We start from the raw sequence: 14,088 nt of genomic DNA on the forward strand, positions 1-14,088 counted from the left end.
CTGCCCGGTGGCGGCGGCGGCGGCTGTGGAGGAAACAGGAAGTTCTCTGCTCTGAAGTAAAGCACTGTCACTGCTGGCCGGTTCAGACGACTCTGAGGAAGATTTTAGGGCAACTTCAGAAGCATTTTTGTAAAGATCCCGTGTGAAAGGAGTTTCGATGATGTCCACGTCGTGCTCTGGGGTACAGATGTCCATGTCCTCCAGCGTCTCCTGCTCTTTGACCTTCTGTAAGTGAGCGCCGCCGTTTGCACCGCTGGACGAATGCTCCGAGTGTTTGGCATTTTTGTCGCTGCTTTCTTTTAATCTCTGCTGACTTCTGTCTTCGACTTTGGGAGGATTTTCCTTTGCGGTCACCTCTTTGCCGGAATCATCTTTAACGGCTCCAGCAGGGCTGCGTCTGTCCCTTTTAGCTTCATCCTCCTCCTCCTCCTCAAACTCCAGCGGAGGCTGCCAGTGGAACGTCTCCCTCAGCTTCTGGTGTTTCCTCTTGGATTTCTTGGCCTTGTCCTTGCTGGGATGAGAACTGGACTTGTTTTCGCTCCTCCTCTTGTGTTTGTGCTTCCGTTTGGCTTTCTTCTTGCTCTTGTGCTTCTCTGGCTCTACGACCTTCTCGGGACTTTGGTCGGACTGACCTGAAACCGAGGAGGAGGAGTCGGCGGCAGCGGCTGCTATCTTATACGCTAAAGATGCCTCGGGGGTTTTCTTTAAAGTCTCGTAATCCGATTCAGAAGTGGCCTCTCCTTCCTCTTTCTCAGATATGGCCGCCGTCCTGGTCGTTAGGTTCTCAGAGTCGCTGTCTGAGTTCCAGCCGGTAGACGCGGACATCTTTTTGACCGGAACTTCTCCAGACTGAACATCTTGCTTCTGCATTTTTGCCGAGGCGGCGCCGTCGCTTCGGCTCACCCGCTCGCCGTCACTGTCGCATTCGGACCAGCTGTTGAGTCTCTCCGCCCGCAGCGAGTTGGAGTGATTGGTCCCGGGTTCCTGCGAGTCGCCCCTTTCTTCTATCGTCTCCAAAGAGGCGACGGCGTCGGGACTCCTCTCACTGCCGGTTCCCTTCTCCAGAGCCGAGAAGCCGTCTCCACTGTTACTGAGAGAAATGTACTTGTCTAAATTCTGTACCCTCTTCAGACAGCTGTAGTACTCCTTCCACTCCTTCTCCAATGAGTTCTTCTTGTTGCTACTCGTCTTCTGCTCGTTTTCAGAGTCCGACTTGTTGTGGGACAATGACCTGCTGTTGTACCTGTGAGAGGACCTGGACCTGGACCTGGACCTACTGGAGCTCCTGCTCCTGGATGGGCTGTGAGAGTGGCTGTAGGACCTGCTTCTGGACGACCTGCTGCGGGAACGGCGTGCAGGTTTGTGGTCCTGAGAGTCCTCTGGTTTCATGTTGATCAGAGGTGTTTCTGTGGTTATTTCCACTGCCGGTGCGACAGCAGAGGGTTTACTGGGTGCTACTTTGGCTTTGATTTCTTGGATGTGAATGTAGGAGGGCTTCCAGGGTTTTTGTCCCGGTTTCCAGCGGGAGGGGGGCGGACTGTCGCTCAGCGGGATGACAGGAACCCTTTCAGGTACCGGGACTGCTGGCAGTTTGGAGACCAGCGTGATTTTGGTCTCTGGGAGCTTCTCGGTCACGTTCATCACCACGTCTGGTTTGGGTTTGATGGTTTTTCTTTTTTTTGGAGACCTGGTAAGACTCCTTTTTCTAGACTCGGACCTAGAAGTCGATCTGGATCTAGATCTGGACCTTGATCTGGACTTAGACCTGGATCTGTTCCTAGATCTTGATCGGGATTGAGAGAAGGATGGAGATTTGGATCTGGACAAAGATCGACTTCTCGACCTGGAGAGGCTCCTGGACCTGGACCTGGAGTAGGACCTGTATCGTCCTCGAGACCTGGATCGGCTGGTTGTGTAGGACCTGGAGTTGGACTTTGAGAAAGACGGCGAGGACCGTTGTCTCTTCCTGGTGGACGAATGTCGCGGACTAGAAGGAGAAGGAGTCAGTGAGTGGGATCTTCTTGACTTCCTGTCTGAAGACGCCGACCTTTCATCTTCTGACTTGTACGGCTCCTGAGGTTTGCTCTTCTTAACGCTCTTCTTCTTGCCGTGTTTGCGTTTCTTGCTCTTCTTCTTGTGCTTGGCCTTCTTCTTCTCCTTTTTGGCCTGGCGCTGCAGGCTGGACCTCTCTGAGCTGCGGTCGGAGGAGCATTCTCCTGACTGGGACCAAGCCGAGTTGCTCCCGTCGTCCCATCTGCTCGAGGAGTGGTCGTTCAGTCTGTCGAGTCCAAACAAGCGTGACGGAAATGAAAATAAAAACTGATATTAAAAGTGTAGAACTAAAATATGGGCTAAATCTTGTGCCAGCAGGAATTGAATTTGAATTGCTTAAATTGAATCTGAATGTGCATAATTTGAAATTGAATGCATTGGTTTGAAAATAAATTTCACCAAATTGAAACTGAATTTAATGTTTTGAAACTGAATTTCAAAGCATGGATCAGTCAGCAGCAGCATCTGATCAATATGTGATCCATGATGTAAATGTAACATTTTCTACATATAGGTAAAATTTATCACTGCCATAAAATAACTTTGTCTGTTTTCGTCACTTACGGTGGATTGCATCAACTCTGTTACATTACAGAAGGCTTCACCAAAGTGAAATGTAAATCTGTGGATCTGTGTTTGATTACTCTGGCTGGCTTTTAAGGACCAGGATGTGACACAAAAATCTGAATTATGGAACTGAAAGTGAAAATAGTCAAACTGAATTTTTAATAAACCAAAATACAGTTTCAAAGCAAATTAATTCAGATACAAAACTTTAAATTCAGTTTCAACTTATTAAAATTTATTTTCAAACCAATGCATTCAATCTAAAATTACACACATTCAGATTCAATCTGAGCAATTCAAATTCACTTCCTGCTGGCACAAAATATTTCCCATATTTAAACTCCTACTTGTCTCCTTTGCTCCACCTCTCCACACTGGGAGGATGATAATTTTTGGTCCTCTTCATCTCTTCCTTCCAGTGAGGCGGTGTTTCGCTGCTTCCACGCTCCTCGACAGATGCAGAACGGGACTTGGACCTCGTAGGAGTGTGATATCTCTGATAATTAAAAAAAAAAAAAGAAATCTCTCAATTTTGCACTTTTTGCCAAAAAAAAAAAATCTCGATTTTATTTGATGAGCGAGCGTACGATCGTTCCTCTGCCTCGGATTTTGCGTCCAGACTTGGACACAGCTGGTTTCTGGTCAGCTGACAGGATCGTTTCTTCTTTTTCTAGACTAAAAATATAAGAACGAGTTGAAAGATCAGGTCGAATTTCACCAACTAATTATGGTAATTAAAAGTGTTTGGTGTGTACAGTACGTGATTTTATCTTTGATTACGGACACTTCTGCTTTAACTTCCTGGGCGGGAATGACGTCCCGTCGCAGCAGGAAGCGGTTCTCCGGCACGGGCGGGATTTCCTCCGGCCGGACAACGGGCTTCCCCCTCTTCCCACCTGGCTCCTTCTCTTCTTCATTCTGTCCAGTCTCTTTCTCTGCAGGTAGACTGGAACGACACGTTGAGATTGGTGATTTTTTACAAGATAAACTGTAAAACGTCAAGAAAAATTAAACGTATACTTCTGCTTAGAAGGAAGAACAGTCATCTTCTTCTTCCCCACTTTCCGTTTCTTTTTGGTCTGTTTAACTTTTGCACGTTTTTTGTTCTTGTGTTGTTTGAGACTTTGTTCCGGTTCGACTTCGGACTCGGCCGACGAGCGGGAGGACGTGTCGTTTGAGTTCAGGGAGGCTCGTTTCCTCTTGCCTTCGAGCACTGAAAGCAAAATAACAAMACAACTGACGTAAACGAGACAAAAACATAGCAACTTACAGAGATTGAGTGAAACTGGATCGTTCAAAATGTCAAGAGGGGCAAGGCGGGCCGACAAAGATGGCCTCGTTAATCCCCATCAAGGAGAAGCTCACGTTACACGACCTGAATCAAAGCGAGCGCCCAAACTGTCACCTCTGACACAATTATCCAACTCTCACACACTGAAGACTGCAGGTCTACTAAAGGGGAGTCAGATCTGTGTTTTCTCTTAGAAAAGTAAGATAATTACAAGTYGTCTGATGTTATAAGATGTGGAACGTGAATAAAAACATCTTCAGAGAAGGTTACACAATGAGGCAACAGATGGGCAGACAAAGAAAAACAGGCCCACCCTGGACCTACCATCATTGGCGGACTTGGTGATCAGTTGCCCACAGTCCACCACTCTGACGTCAGCGTAGGGTCTGCTCGCCGAGTCCGTCTTCAGCCCCTCGATCTTCTTTATCACCTCAAAACCAGAGATGACGTGGCCGAAGACGACGTCGACGCTGCGCAGAAGAACAGATTAACCGACCGACTGATGTTTGTACGTTTTCAAGGTAAAAATGCTGATGGTCTGACTGAGCCTTTAGACTGGGACACTATTTATTGTTTATGGTGACAGATATGAAGTAAAAATCTTAAAAGAGACAAATTCTGCTGATTTCTTTAACAAGTCTGCTCAATTTTCTGACATATTCCAATTAAATTACAACAGAATTACAGAACAAAAGTGTCTTAGACTACATGTTCAGGATGCTGGTCATCATGCTCAGTTCAGATTTTTCTGCATAGTCGTYCATATTTTATTTTAAATTCAACCTCCATCAGAGTCCAGCATGAACTCTCCACTGATGCGACTCGTATGCTCAGGAAATGAAGTGACGTCACATTCAGCTGGCTGTTTACAGAAGCAGCTAAACGCTGACGCTACATGTTAGCGTGTCGACTCTGAATGCTCCGATGCAGCTTGTAGTTATGGAAAAAGAGCAACGRGCTGGAAGTAATTTATCGATCCAGTAACATCAGTATCGATACGGTCCGAGAAAGACAGTACGATCAGATGGTTCTGTGGGTTATCAGTCCTCCAGGACATGGAAAATGAAAAGAAAGAAACAAAGCAACTGGACTTTTCTGTAGCTGAAGACGTGTGGAGCTACAAGATTTAAACTACAAGGTTAGTGTCTTTATTATTACTTGGATCGATTACATCACTGAGGTTGGGGTATACGGATCGACCCAGAAACTGATTCCAGATCGGTCAGATTTCSTTTCCTTTTCCATGTCCTGGATGACTGAGGATCCACAGAAACGTCTGATCGTACGGTCTGTCTCAGACCATATCGATACTAAAGTTAMTGGATCGATACTTTACTTTTTTTAACTTTCTAGTTTTGTTCTGGATGACGGAGGATTTCCAACATGTGATGCTAATGGTGGTTTACCAACACATCGATACTAGCAAATAAGGGTGTAACCATACATTGATCCACATCGATCGAATTAATAATGATTCAATTACCAGGCAAAAAGAAAACAACGATCCATATCGTCATCATAAGCCTGATGTGGATTGATATTGTATATTGATCGCATGCTTGTGGATTGAATTTAATCACTTTGTGATATTGAGATACATTGTGTCGTCAACCAAACAAATCAATAATGTATTATATTTCCACCCCTACTAGCAAGATGGGATCAAAACTTTTGTTTCTTTTTAAGTTCAGACGTCGCTCTCGCTCCAGAAGTGCAATTCTGCATCTGAGTAGTCGAAAAATGTTGGACTAAACAATCAGAGCAGATATTAATCGTCCCGATTGCACAACGATTCAGTCAATCCACTCATGTCAACATGTGTAGCATCTATATTTGCTTCTGTAAACACAGCGAGCAGACGCTGCCTGCACATGAGTCACTTCAGAGCCGTGGAGAGCTCACATTTAAATTATAACGAGAGCGACCACACAAAAACATTCAACCTGAGTAAAAAATCATAGTAACTGATAAACGTCTTACCCATCAAGATGAGGTGCCATCTTTGTCGTGCTGTTTACAAAACATCCAGTAAACCAAACCAGGAATCAACCAGTGACAGAGGAGGAGTCATGAAAAATAAAAAAATTTGAAAATTATTACAAAAAAACGAACAAAGACAGCACAAGGATGCTACGGATTTTTAGATAAATCTTTAATAAAGCAACAAAACAAACCAACCTTGATTTATTTCAGATTCGATTTTAAATCTAACCTTTTACATTTTAGAAATACTACAAATTACATCACCAGATTGTGTTTTGATGTGATCTTATCAACCCTTATAAAGAACAGAAGTTCATCTACAAAATGTATTCTTCATAGTTTAGGTCCTCATCAATAAAAAATCATGGTGATATTTTTGACTTCAGCCATTTGTGAAACTGTCAGACATTTCAAACAAAAGGAAACACTTTACTGTGCAGAATGTAAATATAAAGAACTACATGAGAAATACAGTCAGGAGAGAGAAACACAGCCTTGGAGACACATTACCTTGAAGGAGCAGGACGCTAGAGTTTCTGCAAATTTTACACAAAAACGGCAAGAGAAAAAATGTAACACATTTGTGGGTAAAAAAAAGAAAGAATCCAACGTTTCTCTGTTCTTTGAAAGCTAACTGCAGAGAGAGAGAGAGAGAGAGAGAGAGAGAGAGAGAGAGGGATAGAGAGATAGAGATAGAGAGATAGAAAGATAAGAGATAGAGAGAGAGAATGAGAGAGAGAGAGAGAGATAGAGGGATAGAGATAGATAGAGAGAGATAGATAAAGATAGAGATAGAGAATGAGAGAGATAGAGAGAAAGAGATAGAGAGATAGAGAGATGAGATAGAGAGAGATAGAGAGAGATAGAGATAGAGAGAGATAGAGATAGAGAGAGAGAGATAGATAGAGATAGAGAGAGAGACAGAGATAGAGAGAATGAGATAGAGAGAGAGATAGAGGGATAGAGCGATATAGATAGATAAAGATAGAGATAGAGAATGAGAGAGATAGAGAGAAAGAAATAGAGAGATAGAGATAGAGAGAGATAGAGAGATAGACAGAGAGAGATAGATAGAGAGAGAGAGATAGAGAGACAGAGATAGAGATAGAGAGAATGAGATAGAGCGAGAGAATATGAGAGAGAGAGAGATAGAGATAGAGGGATAGAGATAGAGATATAGAGAACGAGAGAGAGATAGAGATAGAGAGAGAGAGAGTATGAGAGAGAGGAGAATTGAGAAGATGGACTCTGCAGGTTCACTACAGAGGAGGAAAAGCTAAAAGCCAAACAGTAAGAAAACCAGGACAAGGTGTTTAATCAGAGCCCTGGTCACTCACATAAAAAACTGAGAACCGTTGGTGTTCTTCCCTCGGTTGGCCATGGACAACAGGAAGGGTCTGTTGTGTTTGAGAATAAAATTCTCATCTGTCAGAAACAAAATAAAAAATAAAAGTCAAATTTTAAGAGTGTGCTCCTTCATTAGAACTGATTGTACTCTCAACCTAAAGGTTCCATAAAACCTGCTGGTTTAATATGGAAACATCGTCCTCCAGGTCCTTTTCTGTGGTTTAAGGTGTTTAAAACTAATCTTTATTAAATAATATTCACTCAGTTCATCAGATCTGGTGCCTAGAGTTGCACAATTCCATCTAATAAAAGTAATAAAAGTTAATTGGAAAAGAAAGGCAGATTGATTGAAAAAAAGACAAACTTCATATTTCTTGAATGTTCAGTCATCAGGGATCTTTCAGAAAAAAACTAAACTGAACACTTTTAAACTGTACCCATATGACCCCTAATTTACACTACATGCGTTCTGGCTCCGCTCCGCTGCGGTGCGAAGGTYGCAGCTGTTCGTTTGTCCCCCAATTTATACAGCCTCCGCTCTGACACACAGAGGAGGGAGCGTGTGCAGGAAGGAGATTGCGCGATAAATCCAGTGATAAAAGTTGAAGTCAGAGCAAAAAATAAATAATTCTGTGAAAAACAAACTCCAAACACAGCTGAAAACATTGATATAAAGGCTTTTGATATCTATGTTGAAACTGTCTCGCTGTCGTCTTTTTGAAACTTTTGATTTCAAAATAAATTCCACGTGTATCGTGTGTGTACACATATGCTTCATGCTACATTTCCATCTGCTTCCCAAACAGAACGATACATTCTGACAGCATTTATGTAGAAATATATCCGTATATTTATTGATATAGCTGCAATTTCGACATTATTCCGACAAATATTCCACCTAAAAGTATCTTATTTTGTAAATACGGATGTTGTGCTCGTTCCTCTTCCTGTTGGTGCGACGTAATCTTTAAAAATTGACTCCAGCGCAGCTCCGGCGTCCGGCAAAAATAGGATCTGTTCTAATTTTGCCGGATCGCCGTGTGGAGCCAGTGTAAACACTCTCATTGATTATAATGGATGCGTATTTGCTGTGGAGGTCGGACCGGAGCGGAGCGGAGCTGGAACGCATGTAGTGTAAATTAGGGGTTATCCTCATCGGCCCAATCCTGGTCCTCGAGGGCCGGCCTCCTGCATGTTTCAGTTCAGCATGTCTTTGAGCTCTGAAGAAGCCTGTTAATCAAACAAAATAAAATATAAAACCATGCAGATTAGTGATCCTCAAGGACCAGGACTGAGCACCACAACTATATCCATCCATGCAGACACCTCCCAGTGAGCCCAGGATCCGATCCTAACCAAAGCAGGCAGGACTGACAAACTTTTCTCTGAAAGACTTTTAAAAACTGGAGACCTGCTGCTTCGGAAAGATGTCACTGAAGCTACAGAGCAAAACAGGTGTTTTATTAACAGCAGTCACTGGAAAACATGTGGAGCTGTCACATGTAACAGGAGAAAGTGTGGAGGAGTGTTTCACCTCTGTAAAAAACTCAGTTCAGTTTGGACAGGTGGGACTTCAGTGCAGGAAACAGAACTTCATGCAGAAAATAGTTAAAGTTAAGAAATAACAGTCTCCTGTAATTCAATACATCTGTTCAATCTGGACCACCAGAAACCGCTGCAGTCAGCTCCTCTGAACCAGGGGGGTCCAATCCTGGTCCTGGAGGTCCATTATCCTGCATGCTCTACTTGTTTCTCTGCTCTAACTCGCCTGATTCAGTGACTGAGTTACCTCTTCAGGTTCTGCTGGTTCGTCACACATTCATCGTCAGGTGAGYTGGAGCAGAGAAACCAGTAAAACCTGCAGGATAATGACCTCCAGGACCAGAGCTGAACACCACTGCTCTAAACAATCATCAGAAAAAACCTCAGGAGTCTATAAAAAATAAACATTTATTTTAAACCAGTTCTGACTTTCTAACATCTTCAACAAATTTGACACAAGTAAAAGTTGTAAAAATACTGATGGATGATATAAATATGTATATAAATGGTGATAGCATTTGCAGCGAGAGTTTTAAACACAAAAATGTGAAATTCTTCAGACATTTCTTTCTTTGAAAGGACATTATCAGTACAGAACTGTTATTTTTCTGATTTCAGGGRCATTTAGACTCTGAACAGTGAGGCTTTCAGAACATGAGCTGCCTTGTTGTAGCGACAGGTGGTGGGAACGATGTTGGCAAGGTGTTACTGAGCTGTGTACTCTTACCTGCTCATTTTGCAAAAGACCACTCTACAAATAAGAGAATATGTTGAAAGTTTTAGCTTTCGGTTAGGAGARAGGCTCTTTCCCATGCTGATTTAATAAAGTAAACAGGTAAACTATGTCACATACACACAAACACTAAATAAATTCACCAGATATTGATTTAAATACAAACACATGCAGCATTACGCTTGTATTACTTATACACATTTATAACTTTTATTTAAGCTGCCTATTAAATAAATCAACGGTTCAAATACCTTCAAAGTAGCCGCCATAAATGGATTCTCCTCCTCTTCCATTTCCTGCAAACGTTACCAAATTAAAACCATAACTTTTTTATTTTTAGATGAAATCATAATTATCTTTAAAACCTTCACAACAAAGAAAAGTGACGTCTCATTAAAATGTAGGACAATTTTTATTCTGGTGTATTTTAAATGTTTTTTAGGATTTGTATATTATATTTTATTTTACGTTTTATTGTTTTTAAACTTTATATTGTTAAAAGCCCTTCTGAGGACGAGCATTGCCAACTAGCTAAGGCTATAAATGTTAGTGTTCTGTATCATGCAAATAACTAATAAATGAAAAGAATCATACTTTGACGACATTAACAGCTTAAATCCTTTTTTTTTCTCACTTTTGATTTTAACGTCTGAATGCTGTAAAACGTGTTAAACTGAAGGCCCGCGGGCCAAATCTGTCACCCATTTACATTTTATCTGGTCCCAATGCTTTTAAAGTGAAATAGTTTTCTGGTTTCTCTTTTTGTCCTTGGATTTTTGTGAATTCTTCTCATGAAAGCTGGACAACATTAAATTACGAATGTTTTAATTTTATGTAATCTCTGAGTTTGGTGTGAAAAGAGGAACGACTTTATCTTTTTCTGTATTTTCTTATTATTTTAAAGTCAAATAATTAGATGTTTAATGAGTGTATTCTGTTTTTAAACTCTTTTGCTGGATTGTGATAAAATGTATCTCTAAGAAATAAACAGTAAAGCATAAAAAATAAGTTTTAAAGATCAATCTTTCTAGATATCTTTTTTCTTTATCCATTAGGTTATACACGCTCTAAATGCTGCATAAAACATAATTTGAAAAAGGTAATTTAGAATAGAATGATTCTTTTGTATTATTTCTGTAAATATTGACAAAAATGAACAAAATGTCTTGAACTAAGTTTTTAATTTTAGCTCTCTTGTATAACTGAGTTTGACTCCGCTGATGTAAAACCTTTTTTAAACCAAGCAGAGACCTAGGAGTTAATAAGGCAACATTCAGTCCTGCACATTTCTAAAAGTAAATAAGTTTGAAGTGTTTTTACCTTCTGTGAAGTCGCCTCCTTGTATCATGAAGTTTTTCACAACTCTGTGAAAAGTGGAGCCTTTGTAGCACAGCTTTTTCCCTGTGATTTTCCCTGTTCCCTTTTCACCTGCAATCACATGAAAAACAACAGAAACAGTTGGTTCTGTGTTTACATGATGCCTTTGGGTTTTTACAGAAACACTCCTCTGTTACAGAGCTAATCCAAAACCAGAGAGAAAATTATTTTTACCCCTTTGGTCGGACATTTAGGCTCTTCACAAAACTGTCTTTATGCATCCTCTGGCTGTTCATAAACTTTTTCATTTCATCAGGTTAAAACAGTAAGTTATGCAGTCTGCATATTGTGCTTACTTTGCAGCTCATAAAGGACAGACTGACAGAGTGCATCGTGGATTCTCAGGTTTGTTTTCACCGTTCACTGGAGGACATAAACCACACACTGTGGTTCATGTCTGTGTTTCAGGTGTTCGTAGGGTTGTGGTTAGCGTTAGCTCCTCCACTCCATCTTTTGACGTTGGGCTTAACGCACGCTTGATAGTAAGAGCGCGTCGCACAGAAAAATGCGTCATAATGTGGCAGTAATTGCAAAGTGGTAAATATTAATTAGTAGGGCTGTGTATTGGCAAGAATTTGGCGATACGATACATATAACAGAGGGGTCACGATACGATATATACCGATATATTGCGATACTGTAAGCAAGCCGATATTTTGCGATTTTATTTTGTCCAAAAATTCTATTAAATGAAAACCTCTTACAGGGGAAAAAAATGAAAAACCAAAATTCATTCTCAGAAAATTCTAATATTACATAGACATACTTTTGATACATTTAGCTGTGTTCTGCTTTGTATGTGTTTTATTTTATTTGTTTCATGTTTCTTATTTCATCCATGTTTTCAATTATTAGACTAAATTTGACAATAAATAGTTTGAAAATATATTTTTTGCAGCTTTTAGGTTTTAATATTAATTTACAATATGGTCACCCAACACTAAAAAATAGCCTCTACCTCAAGAGGTAGAGGAGCCAAATGGCTGGCTCACTGCTGCCAACTAGTGGCCAGAGGCTGAACTACAACATAAAAATGAACGGCTGGCAGGAAAGTTGACATTTTACACCTTTAATAAAAAATCGATACAGGGCTTTAGAATATCGATACAGTGTCGGGAAATGAAATATCGCGATATTTCAGTGAATCGATATTTTCTTACACCCCTATTAATTAGTGACAGTTCTTCTGATGAATTGCTGCACACRATGCGATTTTGCCCAACCCTAACTCCCGTGACCCGTTGGTGACACAGACCAGAGTCGTCACTTCATCACATCAGGGAGCAGTGGCACCAGCTTGTCGACTGTTTCACTCTTTCTACCTCGCTCCGTGGGACAAATTTGCATCAGGTTTTTTTTWATATTTTTTTTAGAAATCCCACCATCGAGGCGGTCGGTAATGTCGTGTGAAAGAGCCCCACAGTTAACGGTGCTTTGCTGAATTAATCATTATAACTTCTGCTGCACTGGGGACAGAATATTAACAAATAAACCATGGCTTTCTGGATTCTACTTCTCTTCGGGTTGCTTTCAGACAAAATAACTCTACTTGTCCTAATGAGAAGCTTAAGTTACTAATCTCTTCCTTCACTGACCTCAGGTTTGATTACATCTTGCTGTAAGATTATCCCGTTCTAAAATAACACATTAAAGAGCGTGGGAACAGCACAACAAAACTGCTCCAGGTAAATGGTGTGTGTTGGTGTGTATTAAAGCTCCATTTGATGGCGTTTGTGTATTTGCACTTTTGAACTTAACAACTGAGCCAACTATTAGCTCAGTCAGCAACACGTGATCCAGAGGAGAAAGGGTGGGAAAATGACGGAGCATCAATCTGCTGCCTGTTTTCCAGCGACACCACWGTCAGCTGCTCCAATTCGTAATGAATACCTGAAATTTCCCATCTTTATTTATCACAGTGTCATAAATAACTGCAGCTTATTTATTAGTACACATTCAGAGAGTTTTTACTTCTTCCAATAATAAAAGGCGATAGGTGTTCAGTAYGGGTACAACGATACAGAAAATTCACGATTCGTTTGGATACTTTAGTCTCGCGGTTCAATATTTTTTTGATACAAAAAAGAGAAATGTCCAATCCCTTTTTAACTTCAATTTATTGAAATTAATTACGAACATTTGTTTAACCTCAAAAGTACAGTTTTTAAATTAAATGTTGCTGAAACADCAAGTTTCTCAGTGGATCTGCGCTCGAAAATGCAGCCTAGGTGGAGCAGTCGAACACAGATCCACTGATCCTTCAACACAGAGCATCTTCAGAAGACAAGTTGATAAAATACATTTCGATTCTAACTGTTTGGATACAAAACAGGTAATGTGGAAGTAAATATTACTTACCAGTACACAAACAGAGAAAGTTTTTGCTTGTCCTGGGACATATATCTGAGAAAAGCTGGAAGACGATGCGCCCAACTACAAAAAAAAAAATTAATAATAAAACTAAATTCACTTCAGTTTCTCATAAATTGATTTTTCCCCCAATATTACTTTTTAAATAAATAAAGAAGATAAATTATAATATTACACTGAGAGAACTACAGCAATTTAGTACAGATTTTGCTGAAACCAAACCAGTCTATCAAGCCAAAGTACTACCGGGTGTTCCACTTTCATTTTGTAGCATAAAAGCTCAGAGGACACACAAAAACAAAAACACATGGATTAAAACTTCTTTTTAAAGAATGTTAGTTGAAAGTCCTGCTGACTACATGACTTTAATAATCATCCTACCTTTAAACACGACAGAGAACGCTCTTACCTGGCTCCCGGTTGAGCTCCACATCAAAGTAACACTGAGGGCGGTCTTTTACCCCCATCCTGATCAAAGTCCASCTGACCTAAAATATAGACAAGAGTACAAAACAAGAATGCTAAGAAACTAAAAATCACAGTAAATGGACTTAACGAGCACTCGTTTTATGACAGTTTAACACCTAAACGATTCAAGGTGTTGAGAAGACGAGAGGAGGAGGAAACAAAGGGTGTAAAAGATCGGGGGGAGGGGAAAAGAGAGAAGACTGTGAGGTAATGTTTGAACACAAAGTTTTTTTTAATATCCAGAGACTTGTCTAACAAGAGGAATATAAAAGCTTCAGGTAGTGTTGACCCATTTTTGTACTAATCTGAGTAATGGGCCTCATGCAAGAACCGTTCGTACGCACAGATTTGTTCTTAA

General features: G+C 40.6%; 1 protein-coding gene across 5 annotated transcripts in view; it reads right to left on the bottom strand.

Moving 5' to 3' along the window:
- The window catches only part of nktr (natural killer cell triggering receptor), a gene marked incomplete at its 3' end in the record, with an annotated part of 17,047 nt that continues 2,959 nt past the window's right edge, over window positions 1–14,088 (bottom strand). Inside the window, 12 exon segments of one of the 5 annotated variants that reach the window (XM_014002194.1) lie at window positions 1–2,278; window positions 2,967–3,115; window positions 3,207–3,294; window positions 3,380–3,565; window positions 3,640–3,832; window positions 4,235–4,380; window positions 5,891–5,920; window positions 7,231–7,318; window positions 9,767–9,811; window positions 10,836–10,943; window positions 13,251–13,325; window positions 13,672–13,750. In XM_014002194.1, the coding sequence (XP_013857648.1) occupies window positions 1–2,278; window positions 2,967–3,115; window positions 3,207–3,294; window positions 3,380–3,565; window positions 3,640–3,832; window positions 4,235–4,380; window positions 5,891–5,920; window positions 7,231–7,318; window positions 9,767–9,811; window positions 10,836–10,943; window positions 13,251–13,325; window positions 13,672–13,729 (3,444 nt within the window). 5 annotated transcript variants of the gene reach the window in all.

Source organism: Austrofundulus limnaeus, unplaced genomic scaffold (genome assembly GCF_001266775.1).
Source record: "Austrofundulus limnaeus strain Quisiro unplaced genomic scaffold, Austrofundulus_limnaeus-1.0 Scaffold12, whole genome shotgun sequence".
Taxonomy (NCBI): domain Eukaryota; kingdom Metazoa; phylum Chordata; class Actinopteri; order Cyprinodontiformes; family Rivulidae; genus Austrofundulus; species Austrofundulus limnaeus.